Source organism: Lycorma delicatula, chromosome 1 (assembly GCF_047948215.1).
Source record: "Lycorma delicatula isolate Av1 chromosome 1, ASM4794821v1, whole genome shotgun sequence".
NCBI lineage: Eukaryota > Metazoa > Arthropoda > Insecta > Hemiptera > Fulgoridae > Lycorma > Lycorma delicatula.
In genome coordinates this window covers 26,861,770-26,888,905 of record NC_134455.1, presented here as the reverse complement: position 1 = coordinate 26,888,905, position 27,136 = coordinate 26,861,770, and the positions used below count along the sequence as shown (strand labels likewise).

Below are 27,136 nucleotides of genomic sequence, written 5' to 3'. Positions count from 1 at the left end.
TGATTTTTAACATTCTCCTATAGCACCACATTTCAAAAGCTTCTAATCTTTTCTTCTCAGATACTCCGATTGTCCAAGTTTCACTTCCATATAAAGCGACACTCTAAACATACACTTTCAAAAATCTTTTCCTGACATTTAAATTAATTTTTGATGTAAACAAATTATATTTCTTACTGAAGGCTCGTTTAGCTTGTGTTATTCAGCATTTTATATCGCTCCTGCTTCGTCCATCTTTAGTAATTCTACTTCCCAAATAACAAAATTCTTCTACCTCCATAATCTTTTCTCCTCCTATTTTCACATTCAGTGGTCCATCTTTGTTATTTCTACTACATTTCATTACTTTTGTTTTGTTCTTGTTTATTTTCATGCGATAGTTCTTGCGTAGGACTTCATCTATGCCGTTCATTGTTTCTTCTAAATCCTTTTTATTCTCGGCTAGAATTACTATATCATCAGCAAATCGTAGCATCTTTATCTTTTCACCTTGTACTGTTACTCCGAATCTAAATTGTTCTTTAACATCATTAACTTCTAGTTCCATGTAAAGATTAAAAAGTAACGGAGATAGGGAACATCCTTGTCGGTCTCCCTTTCTTATAAGAAATATAAGTCCTTTCTAATAAGAAAGGGAGTCCGTTATAAAAATTATAATCACATTTCCCTTCTGAAAGAAAAAACCTGTAAAAGAGACTGTATAATTATAGTTTTTAGCATTCTGATACTAGGTTTAAGATTAATGCAACATAATATTTTCTTTCTACTGATTTGGTGTTACAGAAACTTCATACATTGTAATACATAAACATTATTATTTCATTTTTTTAAATTCTATTCACAGTTTATTATTAAGTGTAGTTTTTTTTTTTTGAGTTTTAATCCTTATTTTATTCCTGTTAATCTAATGTCTAGAAAATTGGTAGATAGCCCCCTCTGGACAAACAGAAGTACTATGCCTCCATTAACATAATAATTATGCTTTTGTTGTCATGGGTCTGTTAACCAGACACTGATTAACATGTACATTTCTACATGCAACATAGACTAATTCTAGACCCAATCCTAACGGCAACTGTGTTCACCATGCATCCACAATACATCTTATAGTTTCATCACCATACTGTACTGCAGTGGTATTACTTGTATTTGTTACTTATACAAGGATAGTTTTCCTATATCATTAATCCCCAGTAGATATCTGAATTCCAAGAAGCAAAGCAAATATGAAATTAAATTAAGATTTTCAAATGTAATATATTTTGTCTTGAACAGAAATAAAAATAATAAAAGATCACATCAATTTTGTCAATGAAACAGGTTTTATTACATTTTAAATAGGGTTTACTTTTCAAACGTATATTCTTATAGTACACAGGAATAATAATCTTACAACAAAATCTCTTCATATGATTTACTTTATATTGTTAAGTGTTCTACATATTTCATTTCTCTAAGGAGAATTACGCTTCTGAGCAGTATTCAATTAACACATTACATGCAATAATCTTTCTAAAACCACTGATAGACAGTTGTTGAATAATTGTAATTCTATATTTTGTTATTAAACAACTTTTATTATTATTAGGATTATTATCATACATTGAGGAGAATGGTTTACAAACTATAATGCAATCCACTGGTGGGTCATGGAGGAAAATTGGGTGGGCCAATGAAAATTTTAAATGGAGATTTAATTAAACATGTGATTAAAACTTTTTTATTCAAATTAAAAATAAAAATATTATTCTAAGAATATAAAGAACCCTAATCAAGCTGTGAATTATTTAATGACTCCTGAGTCACAAAAAAATTTTGTTTAAAACAACTTACATGTTTAAGCAAGCATTTTCTAAATTGATGTTTTTGAAATAAATACAGAAGTAGTCTTAAACTTATTGATTCCATATATAGTGATTTTCTCATCTTTAAAAAAAATTAATAAATATGAATATCAACTGCGGCTGCCAAAGTGAAAAAAGAAAGTAAATGTATCTTGTTTTCAAAACCATCTGCAATATAGTAGAGCTGAGAAGTATTTTATTTTTTTATGTGCTTAATACTAAACACATCTTTTAATCTGATGAGTACGTAATACATATATTTGGAGAATGAATAGGTGTGCTAGCCATTAAAGATTATTTTATTCAGCCCTAAATAAATGACTGCTTTCTGAATTTCACTATTTAACATTATGCTATTCATAGCCGGTTAGGCCAGCAGCTTTAATTATTGGCTGCTGTTGTATATATTTTAATTATGTTTCCATTTGCTAATTTTGATTTCAGTTTAAGTTTATAGACATCCTTCTGTGTGAGATTAAATTTAAGTTACAATTCCTTTCCTTTTAGACTGTCATTTAAGTATAAAAGTTAACCGAGAATCTATACTACTGGTAAAATTTAATGATGATTTAATGGCTTCAAATTCTTTGGCAATCTCTTTAAATATTGACCACAAATATTTCTAAAGTAGGGCAACAGTTTCATCAAAATGTGGTCTATGGTACGATCATATTTTTCAGTGGCAGAGACTTAAATGGAAACACCAAATACGCTATAAAACAATTTAGCAGGTAGTTTCAGCTTCAGAAAAAGCATGGTGAAGAGAATTCACTCTGGTTTTCAACATTAATTTTAGAAAGCAGGCCTATAAAGAATAAATACCATCCATATATAAATGCATCTACTTTTGTAGATTTAGAGAAAGCATTTAATTATATAGAATGTAATAAAGGAAATTTTGGATGTTGGATTTGAACATACAGGAAGAAAAAGAGGTTTACATTCTGTGCTAGAATCAGGTATCAGTTAAAAGAGTAGATGATGAAGAAAGATAAACTCTGCTCCAGAAAGGTGTGGGACAGAACACAAACTGTTTCCATTGCTTTTCAACTTGTACCTAGAAAAAGCAATACAGAAGTTGAGGGAAAATATTAAGAGCAGAGTAATTATCCAAGAAGAAAATAAAGATGTTTATCACTGATGATTCTGTGATGATTCACCAAAACCAAAGGTGAAGGAAATACTGAATGGCATGTATTTATTGCTAGGAGAGTACTTTAGTCTGAAAAGAAATAAAAGTAAAACAAAGGTAATAAAATGTGACAGAAAGGAGAGAGAATAATAAGAGAATATTTTATTTAGGTAGTAAAATTACAATGGATGAAGAAAGTAATGAAGACTTTTAAGGTATACTGGCTCATTCAAAAGGAACTTAAATGCAAAAAAAGTAGTGTCAAATATAGATCTAGGCTTAAAAAGAAATTATAGAAATTATCTGTATGTAGTGTAGAATTTATGGTAGGAAATATGGATTACAGAAAGGAAAACTATAGAAGTATTTGAAATAGGTGTTATAATTATACCTTGGAAATTAGTAATTAATGAAATCTGAAATGAATTTGTGGCAGAATCTTGTAAAAGATGCAATACATTGGTGGGCTGTGTATTAAGATATAAAAGTTTAGCTAATTTGGTGATAGAGGGATGTAATAAAGTAAAAACTGTACAGGATGATAAAGATTTATATAAAAAAAATTGAGAAGATCTAGAATGAAGTAAATATTCTAAGGTTAAAATATTAGCATAAAACAATAAGTAATCAAAAATAGCATCAAACTGATAAAATGACTGCCAAAAAAAAAAAAAAATTTCCTACATAATAATAATAATAATAATAATAATAATAATAATAAATTTTTGTATTAATATGGAGTATAATTTAATCTCTTTATTGTTAATTAATGTTTTTGTGATGATGCTCATATCAAGTTTTTCACAGATTTTCTTTTATCTTACAGGCAAATGTTAGAACAGTCAGTCGCTTTTTATTATTTATGGAACAATCATTTACCACTAGTTACTTAATCTATATAATGAATAATCTTGTCCTAATTTGAGTAAAGTATTTATTTACATAGAGTGAATAATTAAGTTTCATTTTTAAAAACCACTAAGTTTAGATTTTACAATTTTATACATTTTGAAACTCATATGGATCCAATAAAAAATTCAACATATGAAATTACATTCACCAATTTTCAGTTGCTTTTATGGAGTGAAAATCTGAGAAGTATTTAGATTACAAACAATCAATTGTATGAATTCCTGGAATTTGAAGCACTTGAATCATAACTTCTACTTTCCTTCACAGTTGTAGTGGTAGAAATCAGCATTAAAAAGAAAAAACTAGGACAGAATTTAATCCTTTTAGATAATTAAAAACTTTTGATGATAATAATTTATTTTCAAATAAATTGGTTTATTTCAACATCTAGAACATTTAATTTATTAAAAGTAAATTAATTTAGTTGGTTATACACAAAGTTCAATAAGATAATTCTTTAATTACAATTGAACTAATTACATAGGAACTATCTAATTACTATGTTAAATAACTCATACTAACTATATATACTTATGTACAGTACAAGAACTGCTGGTTCTATCAAACAGATGAAAAATATTAACTGAACATCTTAAAATAATTAAGACAAAACTATCAAACAAAATATTAATACTTAAAAGTTTTGTTATTTGAAGGAAACATAATGGGGTGCATTAACACCACTGAGTTTTTACTTATATAAACAGTAGAACAATTTTTGAAAAAGAATGGTTTAAATAGCAGAACATTTCATTTTTTACCGTATTAATTGAGTATTAATATGGAGTTACACTACTTGGTCTAGTAAAATCGCTTTCTGTACCTGATAAATAAGATCGTGAATATAGATGGCCTAAACTGTATGAAACTGATTAAAACTGAAAGCAGTTTCCTTGTAAGTAGTATAAATATAAGAAATAAGACCATGGAAAAAACAATTTATCATGAAGATGGGCAATATTTCTTATTTACCCTAAAACCCCTTAAATAATGAGGACAAAACTTTGTAGCTTGCTCTGCAAAACCTTGGGGATTACATAGCTTGGAATGAAACCTACTAACCCTCTCTTATTTTACTTGAAAACGTTTTTGTTATCATTGTTTTAGTTTGAATTTTTTATGCCTCAAGTAAATAGTTCCTTGTAAACAACTTCCATGTCTGTTTTAAATTAACACATTGAGATTGTTGCCAATATTAAAGTAATAGATGAACTGGAAAACACCCCCCTCTCCAAGCTAGATGGAGAGGGTAAGCAAACCCTGAATATCTAGAGGACATGAAAAAGGAAAAAAGTTTCTGAAAAAAGTATGAAGGAAAGTCTAAAAGTAAAATGAAGTTTAAAAAATCATTATCTTTAATCACACTTACATAAATTAATTAGCTTATTTTTCAATATAATCACCTTCTACTTCTATGCACTTAGTTCATATTTTAACAAGTTTTTGAATTCTTTCTGGGAAGAAATTTTTTGATCTGGTGCATAGCTAACTTTGTACTATAGTCATGACCTCTTCATCAGAACAAAAATGATTCCATGGCAGTTCTTCTTTCAGTGGGCCAAAAAGATGAGAATTGCTTGAGCCAAGTCATAACAATACAGTAGATATTCCAGCAGCTTAAAACTAAGATTGTGAAGGCAAAAGATTGATTTTTTACCTTTTTGTTAAAGCAAAATCACACTTTTTGAAAACTTTACCATAGCTTTTGGATTTGATTTTGTCTTTAGTGATTTGCAGTTGCTTATAGTTATTTCCACAGGTAAGGTTGCTCTTGGATATGGTTACTTTTACTTTCTGCTTCAGTAGTAGTGTACATCAACTTCATAACATTTCAAAAGCTTCTGTGTAATTTCCAAGCAATTCTTTTAACATGTGTTTATCAGTGGATAAGGAGCATAGACTTTTCAAAAGTTTTGAAGAGTGAAAATACTATGATACAGCTGATATTTAACTCAGAGCTCTGTCAACTTTAATTCATTATTGTAAATAATTTGTTTAACTTTTTATATTGTTATTCTTCGGTGAGGGCCTACCTTTACATTGTTTACCACAGAAAGAAATCCTCTCTTTTTTGTAGTGACAATTCAATAATCTGCACTGTTTTCAATCCCCCCCATCTGAATTGAGAAAAGGTACTACTGCTCTCATTTCTTTTTTTGTGCAGTCTGATAAAGAAGCATTTATTTTAAATTAACTTTTAAACACAACCACTAACAGCTTACAATAAAGCATTACTTCCAATAAACAACAACAATATGAGGTTATGATTTATAGCAGAACAGTCAAGAGATGTGATTGTAAGGAAGTAGTAATTTCTGTTTTTTTTACTGTCCCACATACATATTATAAGAATGCCTGAGATACTCCCTGTCATCAGTCAGTCATTGTTTGTATAGTCTACTCATTGAACACAAGTCATTAAGAAGGCATGATTATAGTATTCCAATGGATATGTTTGTTAGTTTTCTATATAAGAAGATCCTATATAGATATTTGTAATCACAAGAAGTTACATATTGTTATTGAGCAATAAGAACACTTTCTAATGTTGATGTCATTCACTATACTGTTTTACAAGTTATGAAATAAGTTTTATTTTCTGGAAGGAAAACTAATATAGAGATCTTTGGGAACTTAACAAATTTGGTATATCCAATACATCCTGGCAAATAAATTTTTTTCCTAATCACATTTTTGTTTATCATTTTCTTTATACAAATGTTAGTTATTATTATCCGCAGATTTCTTACTCTCATTTTTACTTTTAAATTTATATTCATCCTCCTCTGTGGTGGGATTCAAGAATTTAGTAATGTATAAACTCACTCCTGAAGGATTCCTATGGCTCTATTAAGCATTATTATACAATATGTTAATTTTTGTATCATAAATTTTTTTACAATGGATTTTAAATGGAGTTCATAAAAAGAAAAGGGAATTTTATCAAATTTGCTACAGAGCATTGCCTAGAGTATTTTTTAAAATTTTTATTAGTGGTTCTCTCAATGATAAATAGTTTTAATCAGTTCACTTATCATTTAATTTTTGAAAGTTTCTATTAGCAAATTTAATTAAAAGTTGTTCTGAGATTTGATTTGGTCTGATACATTTTTTTTTTTTTTTAATTGGTTAAGTATTAACCAAGATGAGTGAAGGCACAGATGGTACAGTGGATTTACAGTTTACAACACCCAGACAATTCTGGATCCAATAGTTTGAATTAAATATATTAAATGGTTTCTTATGGAAATTCACTGCTACCTTTTTATTAAGGAACAGTTCTAATTAGAATCTTCCAAATATATATTTTTGCTTGTGCTTAACCAGCCAAATGACACACTAACTGAACAATTTCAAAATTCTCAGCATGAACCAAGTATGGTCCATTCTACATCCACATAACCTAAACTGGAGTAGATTCAATTCTGATTCATGGAGTAGCTCAAGGCTCTCTCCTAGGCAGTACCAGTTGACTGGAGGGATTGCAAGGTATTTTTGCATTGTGTAAGAGCACATTAATAATCAATGATTTTGTCTCTATGAAGTTAAATATATGCCCAAGAAAAAATTTCTTCCAGAAATTAAAGAACCACTCAAGATCAGGTCAAGACTTTAACAGAAGTAATCTTTGTCATTCCCAGAATTGGATTATTTAACATATGATGAACTATTTAGCTAAACTCCTATTGGAAGTAAAAGCAAGGGGTACATCCTGAAATCGAAGTATACTAAATGCTTAAAACAATTTAATATATATATAAGCATAAATTATTTACTTTCATAAATAGTTTTATTTAGTCAGTGATTATACTAATGTGTAGAATATCATTACGTACAGCAAGATCAAATTAAGTAGCTAGAGTAACCAGAGCCATGCTATAAAGCAGGGGTAACTCTAAATGTACAAAAAAAAAGCTATTTATGTTAAAGAACCCCTACAAATAAGGCTCCCAAGTTGCACAATTAATATCTGCAAAACGTGCTCTTTTGTACAGTTTGTTGGGCAAATTGTAAGTGAGGCTCAATAGAATGAAACAATATGGTTGTCATCACCTTGTCTTCCTATTACTTTCTGATGAATACTATCTACATTAACAACCAAATATTTAGTGACTTTTATCTTTAATATTACATTTGATTACTAATAAATTTTATTTGATTTAATTTTAACATTTTTTGATTTGAGATTTTACAGCTTTTGATTGCTTACAAATTTTGTTTCTATTTCTTGAAAGTTTAGATATAATATATAAATTTCTTACTTACCAGGTATTTTACTTATTTATGTTTTAATTTTAAAATTATTCTGTCTCATAAAAGGTTGATAAACAAACTGCAGTTTTATTAGTTTAATACACAGTCGATCTAATCATCCTGAGAATGTCATTAAATAAACGCCAACAGTCTTAAGTTCACCACTATTACAGAATTCAAATCTATTAAAAGTAACGATGCCTGTAACTGGAGTTACACTAGTAACCCATCAGCTGCTAATTAAATCTAGATGGTTATTCATTTATCTAATATATTTAACACTGATTATTATTCACTGTTCAATTAATGGTGTATTTGATTTTCTTCAATTGCTACCAAAATATTTTCATATGTAATCTCATTTATTGCATGATGATTCTATGAAATTTATAAATATAAATTTAAGATATTAGGAATAATTGCTTTTCTAATCATTTTATGATTATCAAATTACAAATAGAAATACATTTAAAAAATTATTCAAATTATAGCAAGTTAATTTTTTTAAATTTATCATCTAAAAGATTTGACTACATTTTGTCATGAATAAAAGTTATTTAATTATAATCCCAATCTATGTGACAGTGGTAATGTCTCACTCAGTCTTTTAACCAGTAAGTACAAAGTTCAACTCTTATCATGTACAGCAATTTTCAAATGCTACAAAATTGTACATTCCACTTTCCCCAGTCCAAGTTAAATTCATATGTGGTGAATTAATTTTCTACAACAAAAAAATAAGTTTTTTATTGTAGTCACTGTCAAATAGTGACAAATTATTTTTCGTATTACATAGTTGTGTAATATGATAAATTCTTTATTATATTATTGAAATGATGTACTGACTAATTTGGTTTAGGGGTTCAGTTAATGTCACATCTCGGGTATGGTTGGCCTGAGGATGGAGAAAACTATCTGCTTGTTGTTATACGCCAGTTACAGTGTAATTTTTAAATGATTGATAAATGATTATAATTAAAGTTGGTAAACTTATTTCATGTCATGTATTGGTATTAGTTTTACATAGCACATACATTGCACAATTATTTTTCATTGAGTAGAATAATAGTCTTAAATAATGAAAATTAAGATTAATTCTAATCTCATGTACAACTTTTTTGCTCTATTTTAACAACTATTTCAATTATGTTACAGTTAATGAATTTATAATTTTGTAATTCTGTTTATGATAAAACTCTATATTACAGTAAACTATATATAATTAGATAAAATTATAAACAATAACTCATTACTTCTATGCAATCTACTACAAAATTAATTATACTTGTACCTTTGAATAGAAATCAGTACAGACTGGTACAGCATTAATGAAATTAAATTAGTTACCAGTTCTACATAAAAATAATGAAGTTATATGCTTTTTTCCTTTATTAATTCAGCTTTTCACTATTTTAAGACTATTCTTTAATTATATTCTTTGCACACATCCATTTCACTAAAAACTAAACATTGAATAATGTGTCTGATTTAAAACTGGTTTTATGGATTATGGAGCTGTGGCATTGCCATAATAATAAAAGTCAAATGATGAAAAAATTCATTGAATTGTTCTTTATTTTGTTTTTGAATATAATTAATTTTATATTCCATTATATTAATTTACATTGCAATAGTAAATAAAGACAGTACATGCTGAACCTTGAAAAGTATATGGTTGAATAATAATAATATTTAAATTTTTTATATAAATTTGAAATAGATTCTTATTATAAAGTAATGTAAAACAAAAAATTGTCATCTGGCATCTTTTTGTGTGTTCATATATTAATAGTTTTCACTAACACTTCTTCATTTTCATTCATTAATGTTAATCAGGTTACTAGTGCTCCAATTTAGACTAGTAATCAATTTTTTTGAGTAAAAAGTTATTTTTATAAATCTTCATGAGATGAATCTTCAATCATAGATGAAAAATTTATTTTTAAAACATCAGTTTAATATATTACTGATGTGTAGAGAGAATTTCTTTACAGTTCCTTTTGTTGATGGTTAAATGTTGTTAATACATGTACACATTATTTCAGTAATTTTATAAATCATTTTTATATCTCCAAACAGACATAATTACTTTATATCAAAGAATTGCATTAAAAGTGAAACTTAATTATACATTGTTAATAATGTAAATAAATTTGTTGGGTGCACACGTGTGTTCTATGTATACTTCAAAATTTATAAAGATGTGTTGACTCATAAATTAAGTATGATGTTTGTTAATATTATTTAATGAAAATAAACTACGTTTACAGACAAGCAGTACATCACCACACCCAGCTGTGGAATCACCATTATCTAACTGCAGAGAAATGCTGGATGAAAGACTGCAAGTACAATGGGAAATGATGGGTGATCAAGTACAAATACAACTAGCTGCTAGAATAAGAGAAGATCAATATATGGCATTTGGCCTTAGTGGTGAACCAGGACGGTTAGTAAAATGTGTATTCCTTAACATTGTAGGTTAATGAACAAATTATGTGAACAAAGATTAACATATATATATTTATATATATAACATATATATATTTATATATATAACACATATATATATATATATATATATATATGTTAATCTTTGTTACATATAGTCCTTGATATAGATATGGATATAGATATATATCCTTGTTATATATATATATATATATATATATATATATATATATATGTTATATGAGAAAATTACTGGAATGTTTAATACAACTAATCTATCAAACATGATAAACCCATTCCAAACATCATTTGCATAACAAATAACTTTAAATATTTGGCAATCAGAAGGATCTAAACAGTTCTATCTTTTAACACACCAGCTAGTTAAAGTATAATACATGTGTTAGGTTGATATAAAACTAGCTCAAGTCTGTATTGCTTATTAAGTATATTTCAGAACTCTGCAATAATAAAGCTTATAAAAATTATGTTAGGCCTATTTTTCACTTATAACTAAATTTAAGTTTAATGCATAAAGCATCTCGGAATGTAATAAATGTACTATTAAAATACTAAAAATGTATTTTCTAATAGTTTATCATTACAAGAAAGGGCATATCTTAAACTACTAAGTAATATTTTTCCAGCATAGTTAATACAAATATTAAGACATTCCATACCATGTAGAATCATTTTCTGAATGCTCACTTTAAACAGTGATGTCTCTTGTAAAAACATAAAGTTCTTTTTGCATTGCTGTTGTAATATGAGATCTATATTCATCTCCAGAGTTGACATGATTTAAATGATCTCTTCTCCATATTAAATGACCTTCATCTCTGTATTATGTGAGAAACATCAAAGCATTGACATGTTGCTTTCCCAATATTTTAAGCAATCTATTACAACATTATAAACAATTTTTGATATTTGAGAGTAGTCATGAGAAAGAGATGAAGTTGAAAAAATCTTTTCAAATATTTTTACTTTCCTGGCACCCCATAGCTCTAGAGCTGTGCTGCAAGAAGGAAAGTATGGTAAGTAGTCAAATAATGGGTTATGGGTTTTTTATATTTCTCAACATTCTATGACCCAGGGACTCCCCAAAAAATGGGAAGTAATTATGTATGTACAGGTGTGGGTGTGTTTGAAGATAGATATTTTTGGCTGGATAAATCGATTTTGAAAAAATTTGTTAAAGAAACTCATGTATATGGGGCAGTTGAATTTGTTGGTAAAAGTTTGGGGGTCAGAATCCAGAGGATGGGGTAGATAGTTTTTTTTTGGGGGTCAGTATTCTCAAAATTCTGCAAACATTATCCCAGTTTATCTAAACTCAGTATATGCATATATGCAGAGGTAATCAAAGAATCAGTGACCACTTTTGAAAAAGGTTCTTACACTTTGAATATATCTCACATTTCATTTATATTTAACTGAGCAAGAAAAAATGTACATCTATAAAATTGTTATTGAATTCTAACAAAGAAACCTCAAACCCTTAACAGTTAGCAAATTGGAACAACAGAAAAGTTAGACAAATTTAATTGAAGTTTATAGAATTTTATCCAATTACAACGGCTGCTTGGTGCAAGTATTTTTAAATATTTTTACACAATGAATATTAGAGATCCTAAGAACTATAATTTTTTAATGCATAATAATTTTTTTATAATTTTTTAATGCAGTTTATTCCATAGTTCTGAAATCATACCACATGAGGGAGAAATACTCAAATGTTATTTTTTTTATTTATTTTTTTGTATTAGTTATATTACTTTTCTTCAGAATTAATCTTTTATAATTTATTGATTCATCTTTATTTGCAGAGCCTCCATGGTTGGTGGTGATATAGTTGTGGCATTTTATGACAGTGATCAAGGAACCTTCAGAGCTGTGGATTATTACATGTCTGCTACATCACAGTGTGATGGTAAAAATGGAGTTTGTCCTGATGAACGGATTGGTGGCAGAAATGATGTAGCTCTCATATCTGGAGAAAGAAATCGTGAAGTGACTACTATAGTATACCGTCGTCCATTACAAACAAATGAGCCAATTAATGACAGAGCAATTCCTATGGAGGGTGAAGTATCTGTTATTGCTGCAATAGGTCCACTTAATACCAGAAAAGAAGCGAATGCTCATGCTATACCTGATAAAACAACAGGTAATTTTTGTATGAAGTTAATTTTTGTGAACTTTGAAATTGTTAACCTACTTCTTCTAAAATTAAAAATCATTAAATTATACTATAAATTTGTTGATTAATTATAGATGTGTGCCAATTGTCAAATGGTTATTTTTAAATCTTCACAGGGTTGTTTCTAATTATTTCAAACTGAAATAATATAACAATGAATATTAGAGATCCTAAGAACTATAATTTTTTAATGCATAATAATTTCAAACAGAAAAATGCTATTATGTTTAAAAAAAAGCAGTATATAACTTACATTTTATTTTGAAACCATTTTTTATTATTTATTAAGTTTTATTTTTTATTTTGTTTGTTCTTTTCTAATTACTTAATCTACTGTATCTACATTGGGAAAAAATTGTTTAAAAATTTTTTTCAAAAATCTGCACAAGAGTCCACAGTATAGCAGTAATAATTTGAACTTGTGACCAAAGAGAAGTTGATATCTCGTTAAGTGAACATTACTAAAAGTATACAAGTATATTCTAATGTGTAATTATTTATACTTTCTCATGATTTATTAATTTTTCACTAACCTCTTTTCAGTTTTGGGTGTGCATAATACCGTAATAGTTGTCATCTAATAACACTACTATAAAAAATGTTTAAATATGCTCTTTGTATATAAAGTGAGTTCATATTATACACCAACAGTAGATGACAAATTTGATTTCTCATCAGATATAAAATGTGATAGTAACATCTGAAAAAACAACTGAACAATTTTATTATTGTATTTTATTAATTCTGTATCTACTAACATCATATATATTTAATTCAATAAAAAATGATCCAGCAAATCCAGTTATATAACAAACTATTAAAAATTATCTAGATTCATTAAAAAAATGCCTACTATTGTAATCTTTAGTCAAACATACAGCTGTTCCAAGTCTATTTCCAATTTTCAGTCCTTTAGTAATTATTTAATTTTAATTTTTTCATCAAAGTTACTTCATTAGGATGTTATGTGCCATTTTTTGCTGACCTGAAAAAAGAGGTATCTTAACTGGAGCCATGTGATTTTTTAATTTTTTTGTTTTCAAGCCAAAATCTTAATAATGTGGACTGACTTTTATGATTTATCTTTTTTTTGTTGACTAGAGGAAATTCCCCTAATGATGCCTTAGTAAATTCTCAGATAACTTTAGTGAAACAAATTTTTAACAAAAGATAATACTGTGTATATAAAATATTTAATCATATTTTTGGGTTTTTTAGTGTCTCATTGTTTACTACTGTTTGTTATTATATTCTGATGTTAAATAGATTTTAAAATATTTTCATATGAAAATTAAATACTAATAGAAAAGTTAAAGAACTTCATTTTAAACCTACATAGAAAATCTTAGATCACTCTCAGTAGCAAAATTCTTACACTGTTTCTGCATTCTTTTTGTTTTTTTTACTAAGATTTGGCTTTCTTGCCTTTGTGAAGCTTTTCATACAGAATAACAAGTAATTAATGACCGCATTTATATTTAGTGAAATTTAATTTGTGTTAAACTTTCAGCTATAAAACTGAAGTAGTAAGTAATGTGATACAGGAAAATAATAAACATTGCCTATTTTTTTTAAATTACAGACTTTAGGTATCCTCCATTGAATTGTATGCATTCCTGACTACGAACTAACACTTGATCCATAACTTTTGCAAGTGTTTCATTAGATATCAATTGAATTTCATTTCTTATGACTGCTATCAGATCCTCTAACTTGTTTGGTTTACTGACATAGACTTTAGACTTTAAATAATCCCATAAAAAAAGATTTGGAGCAGTTAAGTCTGGGGAACAGGGAAGCCATTCAATGTCACCAAACCTCAAAATCATATGATTTGGAAAATGTCTGTAACAATAATTGCCTTGTTTCAAGATTTTTGAGGCTTATTGCATCATCTTGATAAAAGAACATGTCCCAAAAATTGGAGTTCCAACGCTGTAACTCAGGAATAAAAAATTCTCTAAGCATTTGTCTGTAATGATCGCCATTAATAGTTGCAGACACCATTTTCGTTTTCAAAAAAATATGGGCTTATTATCCATGATCTTGATATTCCACATCATACAGTAACTTTTTTATTATTTAAAGGGCATTCATGAATCTCACATGGGTTTTATCCAGTCATATTCTCACATTCTATTTATTCACATAACTGGATAAATGGAAGTGTGTTTCATCAATCATTATGAGCCTCTCTCCAAAATTCTGATTGGCTAAGTCAAATCCAGTCATAGTGTTGTATAGCACCAAATGACTTTGAAAATCAGCTGGTTTCAACTTGTGAGATTCTTGAAGTTTATAAGGAAACAAGTTCAGATCTTTTCTCAGGAAGTTGTGCATCGTTTCTCTATTGTTACTAATTTCTTGTGACAACCTTCTTGCAGATTTCTTTGGGCTGTTTGTGATTACAGCTCTCACCCTTTCAATAGTTTCTTCATTGTATACAGATCTACGCCTAGCCATACATTTAGCATCAATTACACTGCCTCTGTTTCTATGGGATTCATCATATTGCAGAATTGATTTTCGAGAAGTACATGCATGCTCACCAAACCTAACGCAAAACCTTCTTTGAACAGTGTTCACTGACTAACTGCCAGCAAAATAAAATTCCACTATTGCTGCTTGCTGTTGTGTAGTCCACATTTCAATATTAAATCACTAAATTTCGCAAACGTTGGTCTTTATCTTCATCTAAAAAAAAAAAAAAGCAGAAAAAACAAATTAGTACCACAAAACTTTCAGTGTAAATGTCGTCATTTTTCACCTGGTATAATAAAACTAAAGGTGTAAAATAAACTTTTGTAAAATCTATTAAAAAAAAATCAGCCTAAAAATAAAAAAAAATATTATTCATTCTTTAAATTTCAACTTTTTGAACTTGATACCAAATTAAATTGTTTTCAATTTGGTATCAATTTCAAAATGTCAACATTTAAAAACTTAAATAGTGATCTTTTTTTAAATTTTCAGTTGTTTTTTTTTTTTTTAAATAATTTATTTTAATGTAAATATCAATAATTAATTATAATTTTATTACACTTTAAATTTATAATTCAATATGGCTGAATCTTCAGTTGTTTTATTAATATTAGCTGCATAAGATAGTATTGAGGAAATTTTCAAATCTTTTTGGTGGGTTTCCATAATAGAGAATAACTGTGGAATATGCCTCATAATCATTAGTTCACTTTAATCAGTTCATATTTTCTAAAATTATCTGTATAGTTATAGAATAGATTTTTTTATGGATTATTACTTCTTTGGTGAAAATATAAAACTGCTGATAATCTTGATCTTTTCTCTTCATGACTTTTTCATATCATTAATCTTAAGAATATTAAGTTAAAGTAGTAAATTTGCAGCTTTTTACTGGGTGTAAATGACATTCCAAGAAAGTGCTCTCATTTGTGATGAAACACTTGACCGATTTCTAAGTGAATGCTTTTCAAGAAAAAAATTTTCTTGAGTATTATTGTGTTCTGCTTGATTTTTTTATTTTGAATTTACATTTTTTAATTAGAATTTATTTCCAATAAGTATGTTTCCTTATGAACAGATGACATGCGAATTGACTTTAGCAGTCGCAATGATCATGCCTGCTCTAGTTCATTGTTTGATTTACCAATGGAAAGTACATTAACACCTTGGAAGCCAAAAATAATTTCTTTAGAAAACCAGTTCACTGTCAGAATTGGACCTACCGGAGGCAAGCGTGGATATACACCAATAACTGGTAAGAATGAATAGTGTATTATTTAAGCTATTACATTTTAATATTAACTAATATAAATTTGTATACATATAATCCATAGATATTAACTGCATATACTGTTTAACAAAATCAGCAATTACACCTCATGAGGAAAAATAGTTAAAGTTAGTAAATAAATTTTCAATTTGAAAAATATACCTTCTCAATTGTTATTACTGTGCAGTAGAGCAGCAGGTCACTAGTTGTCCCAGTACTAGCTTAAGTAAATTTATTTACAGTGTGCCAATGATTTATTGAATCCAAGCACTGCTACAATAAGTAGTCAGCATTATGGCGTTTTCATTCTGCACTTGTAGTAAAAATAATGTAATTATTTTTTATCTATAGTTTACATATCAACTGCTTATGAGTACATCATATTTTCTTGCTAAATCATTTTTTGTTTGTCTAGTAAGACCAGCTACATCCAAGGTTGTTAAAGAATTGCCATTCAAATTTTTTTTATTGTAAATTAATAAATATTCTATTCAGATTGTTATATAATGATGCATTACACAAAATTTACATGAGGGAGTGACAAAAATTTTATATAAACATATGTCCAAATGTATTTTGTTTCCATTTATTATTCATTCAATTACCTTTTAAAAAAAAAATATTAGTTGTTTGGAAAAATAAGCATGTAATATTCCTCAGCTGATTGTACAACTTAGTACATAAAGCCAGCCAATAGTTTCATATTAATCAATTAATTAAATGTAAGTATGATAAGAGTCTCTAAACATTATCATATAATCTCACACACTAGAGGTTTTTCAAATGTTTTATTGCTGTACATGATAAGAGATAAGAAACAACATAATAATTTCAATGTCAGTGGATCACACTTAAATTAGAATAAAAAATAATTGAATTAAATCTATAGTTGTATATTACAAAATTTCTGATCATTATCCTACTGCTATCTCATATAGCGGTGATCATTTGAAAAGTTATCACATTTATTACTCCACAGCTATTAGTCCCATCGTATTTCTGGTTGTAGGCATGTATACCAATCTCAGGGGGAACCTTTTTATAATTGTTTTCAAAGGGGTGGATCTCACCCTCTCCACAACACCTACCCCAACTCAAAAATCTTAAATGGCAATAGTAAAATTTAATTGCAATAATTGACAAAAATAATGAATTGTGGTGAAAAGAAAATTAAAATCCGCCCATCCCTTCACTCGGTAGGTGCGAAAAACCGTTTGGGGTAGTACTTTTTTTTAAATTTCAGTCCAACAAAAATAAATATAAAACTGTGTGATATTACATCTTAAACATTTGAAATAACATTATCTGTGGATTAAAACTGTGAAAATTATTTTTTAAATTGCCAACACAAAATTATGCCCTTATTAGATGTTTTCTAAATTTTCAAGGGTTGAAAAATTATTTTTTTTTAAATGAGATGATGTAGCTTGTGACCTCATTAGAGAAGGCACTTGGAATGACAAGTAATTTGGTACAAGTAAAATTAAAATTGGTTCACTATTATTGAAGTTATGATTAAAAATGTGTTTTTTTTTACATTATGTTAGGATACTGTGTTACTGATCCAAAGCATTATGTCTGAAATAGTCCGTTCTTCTTAAAAATATGGGTTTTAGGTTTCTCCATGATGATAACATCAGTTAAACATATGAAAAACCAACAATAACGTAGTACCTACTTCTTTGCTGGCAACATGTTGAAAAATTGATTACATTATTATAATAGGTTATAATTTTCTGCCAGTTTGAAATCTTAGTTTCTACAGTAAATTTTTCTAAATTTTTTTCTTTCATATTGCATGTAATTAGTGGCAAAAAATATTTATTGTATTTATTTCATCATGTTTTATTTAAATTATTGTGTTCTTTAGTTAAAACTGGCATTTGGTTTGTGTTATTGTTCTACCATTTAGCCTTTCATTTTTTGTCTCTAGTAAATTTCTCTCACTAAAATGACTTACAATCTGGAAGACATACAGAGAACAAAATAAATGTGTTAGAAGAACTGCCCAAGCATTTAATGAACGGCATCCAAATAAAAATCTTTCACACTCTTACACTATAAAACTTGCAAAAAATTTCCAAGAAACGGGATCTGTCATGAATAAGAAACATGCAGGGCAAAAAGTTTTAGACGAATTAACTTTAGTTGAAGTCTTGGGAAATGTAGTAGCAAATCCTCTGAGCTCAATTAATAAAATATCCTGTGAAATTGAATAAATTTTTTCTGTATAAAATTCAACTGCATCAAGAATTGAATGAGAATGAAGCTGACAGAAGGATTAAATGACGAATTCACCTTCTTTCTAAATGGCTTTGTTAATAAACATAACTGCCAATGCTGGAGCAACGTAAATACTCATGTTTTCAATGTTGGTAACATGCAGCAACCTGAAAAAATAAATGTGTGTTTCAGGATTTACAGTGATAACGTAATTGGCCCAGTATTTATCAACAGGAATTTGACAGATGAAAAGTATTTGCAATTGCTGGATAAAGTTATTCACCTACTTATAGTCCACGTCTTAGAAAATCAATTAGATGACAATAGAAAAAAGTTACTTTACGAAAACATGCTTCACTTTCAGCAAGATGGAGGACCTGCTCACTGTTCACTTCCAGTTCAACTGTGGTTGGACTGAATGTTTCCCGGGCATTGGATAGATAGAAGAAGAACAGTCGAGTAGCCTGCAAGATCTGCTGATCTTACACCAATGGACTGTTTTTTTGTGGGTTAATTTAAAATCAATAATTTCATTTAAAGAAATTCGTACTGACATACAAGAGTTGAAAATAAAAATTGTAAGAGCATATAGGGATGTAACTAAAGAAACTTTAGTAAGAGTAAGATGTGAATTTCAACAAAGACTTTATTATTGTTTATAGAAAAATGGGAATCACTTTAAACAAATGATTTAAAAATTGATACTTTTATTTTATTGAGGTAAAAAAATATGTTTCATTTATTATTTCTTAAGAACAATAATTGTTAAACATCTTCATAACAAAATTAACTAATGAATGATTTAAGCTTTATTTTTTGATTAACAGTTATTCGTTTATGAATTATTTTTTATTTAATCATTAAGTTTATCTGGTAATAAATTTTTCAACATGTTACCAGCAAAGAAGTAGGTACTTATTATTGGTTTTTGATATGTTCAACTGATGTTATAATGCTGTGTTTACTGATACATTTTTTCAATACTGGAGAAACCTAAATCCATATTTTTAAGAAGAGCAGACAATTTCAGACCTAATCCTTTAGATCAGTAACACTGTATCCCAACATAATCTAAAAAAAAAAAACACATTTTTTCAATACCAGTGAACCAATTTGTATTTTACTTGAACCAAATTACTTGTCATTCCAAGGGCCTTCTAAAATAAGATGTCACAAGCCTCAACATCTCATTTAAAAAAGTTTTCAACCCTTGAAAATTTAGAAATCATTTAAGGGCATAATTTTGTGCTGGCAATTTAAAAAATAATTTTCACAGTTTTAATTCACAGATAATGATTATTTCAAATGGTTTAAGAAGTAAAGTTTTATATTTATTTTTGTTGGACTGAAATTTAAAAAATTACTACCCCAAATGATTTTTTGCACCTACCAAGCAAACGGGTGGGCAGATTTTAATTTTCTTTTCACGACAATTCATTATTTTTCAGGTTTTAAATGTTACCATTGCTATTTAAGATTTTTGAGTTGGGGTAGGCGTAGCAGAGAAGTGGGTTCCACCACTTTGAAAATAATTTTAAAAAGCCTCCCCTGATAATAGTATACATGCTTGCAAACAGAAATACGATGGGACTGATAGCTGTTATCTGAATACCAAATGTATTAACTTTTCACTGATCACTCGGTATATTTGGCAAAATTGTTAAATATAAAAAAAACTGAAAATAAAGGATTTCTGTGCATTAATAGGAATTCTAATAAATAAATAAGAAATTATGCTGAGAAGCTGCCACTACAATGATCTAAAGAAATTTATGAAAAACATTATTAATAATTTAAAATTTATGATTATAATAAAAGAGGTTAAAGTGAGATGAAATATTAAAAAAAAAAAGTATGGATTCCAGAAGAAATGTACATTAAAATTAAATATACATATAATAACAATACATAATTACTTAAAAATATTATCTTTATACTTATAAATTAAACACTCCGTTTCACTTATAATTATATAAGCTTCCTCAGGTGACAATACACATTCATACACACACACATCATACAAAATTCTCTTACATACTCTATTATATATGCAGATATAGATTTCTCTTTTAACTTTAGAAGTATTTAAAAAATAATAATGTAAGTAATAAAAACTAGTTCAACTTCCAAGAAAGAAAAGAAACAGAGCCCGGATGGAAGTTAATGATTATATTAATTCACAATTAAATAATGGTATGATGGTGCTGGCAATCTCTATCACAATATTATTCAATAATGGTAAAGCAATCATACACTTTACAAAAACTTTTCATATTATACTCGTATATCACAAACTATATGTTTATAAATTATTTGAGTCCTACTTGGAAAACCAAAAGTTTGTTGTTAGAGTATTCATGATACTATTAAAATGTTTTTGGGCTGTTTCATGGTAGTTGTTTGGGTGCCATATTGCTAATATTATTATTAATGACATCTTCAAAGTTAGTGAAAAATTTTAAATGTAGTATACACTAATGTTTCAAATCTCTCAGATTGTAGTACTTGTACTGATATATTACATTGTAAATTTAATTAAATAATCAAGTGAATTAACAATAAAAGCTAACAACTTATTTCTTAGCACAAATAAAACATACATAAGTATGATGATTTTTTTAAAGCTCCAAATATGTATGAAACTCTTCATGTTAAATCATTTGTCATGACTTAAATGGTTTAACATTAAACTGGGATAGAAACTGTATCTGCAATCTGAATCTGTAGTTGAAAAATATTTCTATTTAGAAATAATTTTTGATCACTATTTAAAATTAAATAATCACATTAATCTTTAAATTTTTAAAAGTTTTTTTAAAGTTTTAAAACTATAAATTGTAACTGGAAGTTAATACTTAATGAAAAAATTGTTGATCCATAAATCGCATCTCAATGCACAATTATTCAAAGCTATTACAAGACATGGTAGCAAAAGTTGTACATATTTAATTAAATTAACCCTCCTTCAGATGATCTGAAATTAATCACTGGTGACAAAGTTTCAAATAATCGGGAACGACAAAATTCTTCCAAAGACTTCTTCAGATTTGAAAACATTTGCTATTAAGAACACTAATGTACACAAACCTTAAATACCAACAATGTCAAAAGACAGAATATATACTGCCTACAATAAGTAGTAAAAACAGAAAATAGCTGCAATATTAAATTCCTAAATTATATAATGATATTTCATTTCATATTACCAATCTGATTGGAAAAATTTTTTTTTTTTTATTGTATTTTGGCTACCATTGTAAGGGAATCTTGTGACAAGACAACTTATCAAGACCCAAAACTAGATGTAATCATGTTTAAAAATAAATAAATAGATAAATTAGCCGTAGATACCTTTACTAATACAGTCACCAAATTTAGAAATGACCTCAACTTTATAAAATATTTAACTTAATAATAAATAACTTATAAAATATTAGCTGTATGTTTGGTTGGCTTTCCCCTAGTCCATAATGCATCTTTGTTATTTTTTTATATAAAACTTTCCTAAAGTTTGAACTGAGACTACCGTAATTTCTTTATGCAAGTTTTTAAAAAACTCAATATGCTGGTCATACAAGGAAAGATTAACAAACTATCTATACAGAAAAATTTATATATTGGACAGAAAAAACATAAATTAAGTTTCTAAATTTATTAGAAAAAAATAATAATTTTCAAAAAAGTTATAGAAATCCTAACAGAAAGAAAGTTAAATTAGATTTGAAGCTCATTATATATGAATGATTTCTTATAATTAATTGTTTCTTGTAATAAATTTGTAGTTTATTATAACAAGTTGATATTAATTAAACGAATCAAAAAGTATATAAATAAATCCACAATACAATGGTGTAAACAGGTACAAACAAAAGAATGACCTTCAAGAAAAGTGGTGATAGTTGATATAATTTAGTTTAAATTATTAATAATACGATTAAAATAGAAATTAGAATATTAAATTAAATCTTTGGCCTATTTTGTTTAGTACACTTGCATTTTGGTTGAAATACATTTAATTGTAATATCTATCAATGTTTGTTTTAAATATTTTTGAATTGTTTTTATTTTTATAATAGTTACAGTATCATATGCTTAAGCAAAGCATCAATAAAATCATAAAGCAGTGATTCGCATACAAGCCTTATGAGTGGGGTATAATTTCCACACATCAAAATGTCAAAATGTGGCATAGGTAGGGAAAATGAATTCAATACTCACACTCTTTGCATTGGAAGTACTAGATATCAAACTAAAGTGTAGAGAACCCCACCTTCAAAGATCATTTGATTTTCTATTTCTTCTTTTTTTAACAAAATATGTATTTTGCTTACTTTTTCTATAGATATATTCACATTATTGATAAATGATATATTACAGCCAATATTGTAGGCCTTTAGCCATACTAACATTATGTAACCTCTGCACTGATCTTTATATAACTGGATAGTGGACCTTATGGCATAAAATACAATAAAATGTTCAATATTGAAGCATACTCCAGCACCGCAAAATGAATGGCTCGGAACTAAATAAAATGGCTGTACACTTGCACGACTATAAAGTCCATCACTATTATTAGTGATGGTAGGGATGTTTATTTTACTCAAGTCAGACAACCAGAAGAACGGTCATTTTCGCAACACAAGCAGAAATTTATTGGTGTTCAAAATACAAAATCAGAACACTTCTACTGTATTGGTTTAAAACATGGTTTTATCCCTACTATTACACTTACCTCTGTGCATGCACCATTTCAATTTATTTAGTTCTACCACTCATTTAGTAGCACTAGTTTATGTTTCAAATTTTTTACCTATTCCAATAAATATAATTGGATAGGATCCCCTATCCAATTATATAAAGATCAGTGACCCTCTGACATAATCTTAATACCAGTAATGAGAAAATGGTTGAATTTATTGAAACACATGGGAAAAATAATTTTATGATGTCAGTTTTTTTTTATCAAAATTATTTTCAAGGAATAAACATTTCTGATCTACAATGAAAATCTATTCAAGGGCAAGGCAACACCCATAGAATATGAAATCCTTTATACCCTAAGTTTGAATCAGCAGTAAGATCATATAAAAAATTTAATCATGGCCTGATCATGTTAAAACTTACATTTTAAATGTAAGTTTAAGCCAGTCAGGTGTAGTGCTTACACAATAAGTAGAGCAATACACAATAGATACTTCAATATCCAAAAATATGTATTATCATTCTAAATATATATTTAAAAATGTTAATCATCGATGAGTCATTTTTTGTTTCTAATCAGGTGAATTGGTTGTGTACTTATTCCCTTGCTATTAGTTAATCCCTCATGTAATCATAAAACTATATTTTTAACAGTGGATTGTATATAAAAACATGTGTCTTTAATTCTTCAGTTTTTTTATTACCAGGGTTTTGCATAATTGATCCTTTTGCCCAGAATAAAATTGCTAAGATAAGTTACTCTAAGCTGAAAATTTATTTTTTTATTTTGAAATAAATAATATAACTTAATATCATCACTGTAAGTTTATCTGCCCTGAGGCAAGTCTCTTGTACCATGTCTACTTCAATTCTCTTCTAATTCTAACTAAACGTTTTAGCTCTTGATGATTTAAAGTAGCTAATGTGATTTAAATATAAATTAATTTATATTTCTTTTTTGTACAGGTCATCCATCATGGGGAATAGCATGGTGGATAAATGATTTCTTGATACCAGAAATATACGTGGAACGTGGCCAAACCTACACATTTATAGTGGAGGGAGGTAATAATGATATTATATAAAAAATTCAAGGTTGTAAAATTCATCATCGTTTTAAAATTAGATGCACAATTAAGTCTAGGGTTGAGCACAAATTAATGAAAATCTGAAATGTATTTTAGTAGACCCAAGTAAGGAGGTCTATTTGAAAAGCACATTTTTTATATTGCACCAAGCAGATAATTTAACCAAATGTACTCAAGCTTTGTATTGAGGTTCTACAATATGTATTAAATGAAGCCGATTCAGCAATTAAAGACATAGTCAATAAATCATAATTATTATTCATTACACAAGGATTAAGCTAGTAATTTCTCTACATAATCTCCCACTAATATTGTACCAAAAGATTTTTCTTGCATAATTTCCTCTACTTGAAAATAAACTTATAAATTGGAAATGTTACCCTTAGATCTTCTTTTAGTTGGAAAAAGAAAGTCATACCTGGAAACATTTTTCGGCTGAGTTTATCAATTTATTGACTGAAGACTAGTAATGTTTTTTGTCTTCAGTCATTTGACTGGTTTGATGCAGCTCTCCAAGATTCCCTATCTAGTGCTAGTCGTTTCATTTCAGTATACCCTCTACATCCTACATCCCTAACAATTTGTTTTACATATTCCAAATGTGGCCTTTTCCTTCTACCTGTCCTTCCAATATCAAAGCGACTATTCCAGGATGCCTTAGTATGTGGCCTATAAGTCTGTCTCTTCTTTTAACTCTATTTTTCCAAATGCTTCTTTCTTCATCTATTTGCCGCAATACCTCTTCATTTGTCACTTTATCCACCCATCTGATTTTTTTAACATTCTCCTATAGCACCACATTTCAAAAGCTTCTAATCTTTTCTTCTCAGATACTCCGATTGTCCAAGTTTCACTTCCATATAAAGCGACACTCCAAACATACACTTTCAAAAATCTTTTCCTGACATTTAAATTAATTTTTGATGTAAACAAATTATGTTTCTTACTGAAGGCTCATTTCGCTTGTGCTATTCGGCATTTTATATCGCTCCTGTTTCATCCATCTTTAGTAATTCTACTTCCCAAATAACAAAATTCTTCTACCTCCATAATCTTTTCTCCTCCTATTTTCACATTCAGTGGTCCATCTTTGTTATTTCTACTACATTTCATTACTTTTGTTTTGTTCTTGTTTATTTTCATGCGATAGTTCTTGCGTAGGACTTCATCTATGCCGTTCATTGTTTCTTCTAAATCCTTTTTACTCTCAGCTAGAATTACTATATCATCAGCAAATCGTAGCATCTTTATCTTTTCACCTTGTACTGTTACTCCGAATCTAAATTGTTCTTTAACATCATTAACTGCTAGTTCCATGTAAAAATTAAAAAGTAACGGAGATAGGGAACATCCTTGTCGGACTCCCTTTCTTATTACGCCTTCTTTCTTATGTTCTTATGTTCTAGTAATGTTATGCAATCAAATCACAACTACTCTGTCTTTCTCAACATTAACCTTCATAGTAATAAATAAAATAATATTGTCCTCTAAAACAGAGATTCTCAATCGTTTTAGCTCCACAACCTCCAAAAAGTAAAATAAAATGTATAATGAATATTTTGTAACCCCCTACCACAACTCAATGAAACCTATTTAAAACTGTTTAGCTGTGTTGATAGTAACGGGTATGAACATACATCTGTGAAGTGTACAAACATGAGCAATTTACAGGTTCCAAATTGATGTGCATGTACTCCTTGTAATTTGGTCTTGTTGCATTATATTTGCTGTGTAAGCATCACGTTCAAACATGTATATGATATGTTTGAACAAGTCATACCCTCAGCAGTATAAAAGAGGCATAAGGAATTGCAGAACATCAGTTTAGTATCGAATGTGAAGCATGCGTCTGGTGCCTTTATTTAAGTTTTCAAAAGTGTAGTTTCACGGAAAATAATAATAATTGAGGTTTCAGTTTTTAGTGTGCGGTCAGGTAGTGTAACTTTTTTTTTTTTTAATTTGATTCTTATGCAAAATGGATAAATGTATAAAAACCGAAGTGACCCATTTACATCCAGTGAATCAGTGGTAAAAAGACAAGATTTTACAATGACAGTTTAAATTATGGTTTTACCTCATTGGGTGGCAAGCCACAGTGCATTTGTTTGCTTTCTTGATGTCTGCTTTCTTGTTTGTCTGAATCCTACTGCATTCTTAAAGCCATATCAAGAATTTTTTGCACATTCACTCATAGTTCTAACAGCACATAGTATAAAGAACGAACTGACAATTAAAACCACCAAAACTAAAACCTCTGCTATACGAATATATTACACTTTAGATAAATACGCGAAGAATGAATTGAATTTATAGACTCCCATAAAATCAGTGCACTGTTAATTGAATGTAGGTTACAAATGCTGACCTATTTTATTATGATTACTATTTATAGTGAACTAATTTTGCAATAATAATAAATAAATCACAATAAAATAATAAATTATTAGGTCATTGTTACTCATAATTATTAGGCCACAATGACTTACTAATAATTTACTTTGTGATAATGTTCCATAAGTGATATAAAAATAATAAATAAGTCATTATAAGAATACTGAAAATTATGAGATACTA

The 27,136-nt window shown here is 28.1% G+C and overlaps 1 protein-coding gene across 1 annotated transcript in view; it reads left to right on the top strand.

Annotated features, from left to right (window-relative positions):
- Positions 1-27,136, top strand: part of LOC142318065 (protein Skeletor, isoforms B/C) — a 395,343-nt gene that overhangs the window by 345,088 nt on the left and 23,119 nt on the right. Inside the window, exons 8-11 of the mRNA XM_075354590.1 lie at positions 10,413-10,591; positions 12,423-12,763; positions 16,356-16,532; positions 24,441-24,539. Of these exons, the coding sequence (XP_075210705.1) occupies positions 10,413-10,591; positions 12,423-12,763; positions 16,356-16,532; positions 24,441-24,539 (796 nt within the window). The remainder of the gene's footprint in view (positions 1-10,412; positions 10,592-12,422; positions 12,764-16,355; positions 16,533-24,440; positions 24,540-27,136) is intronic.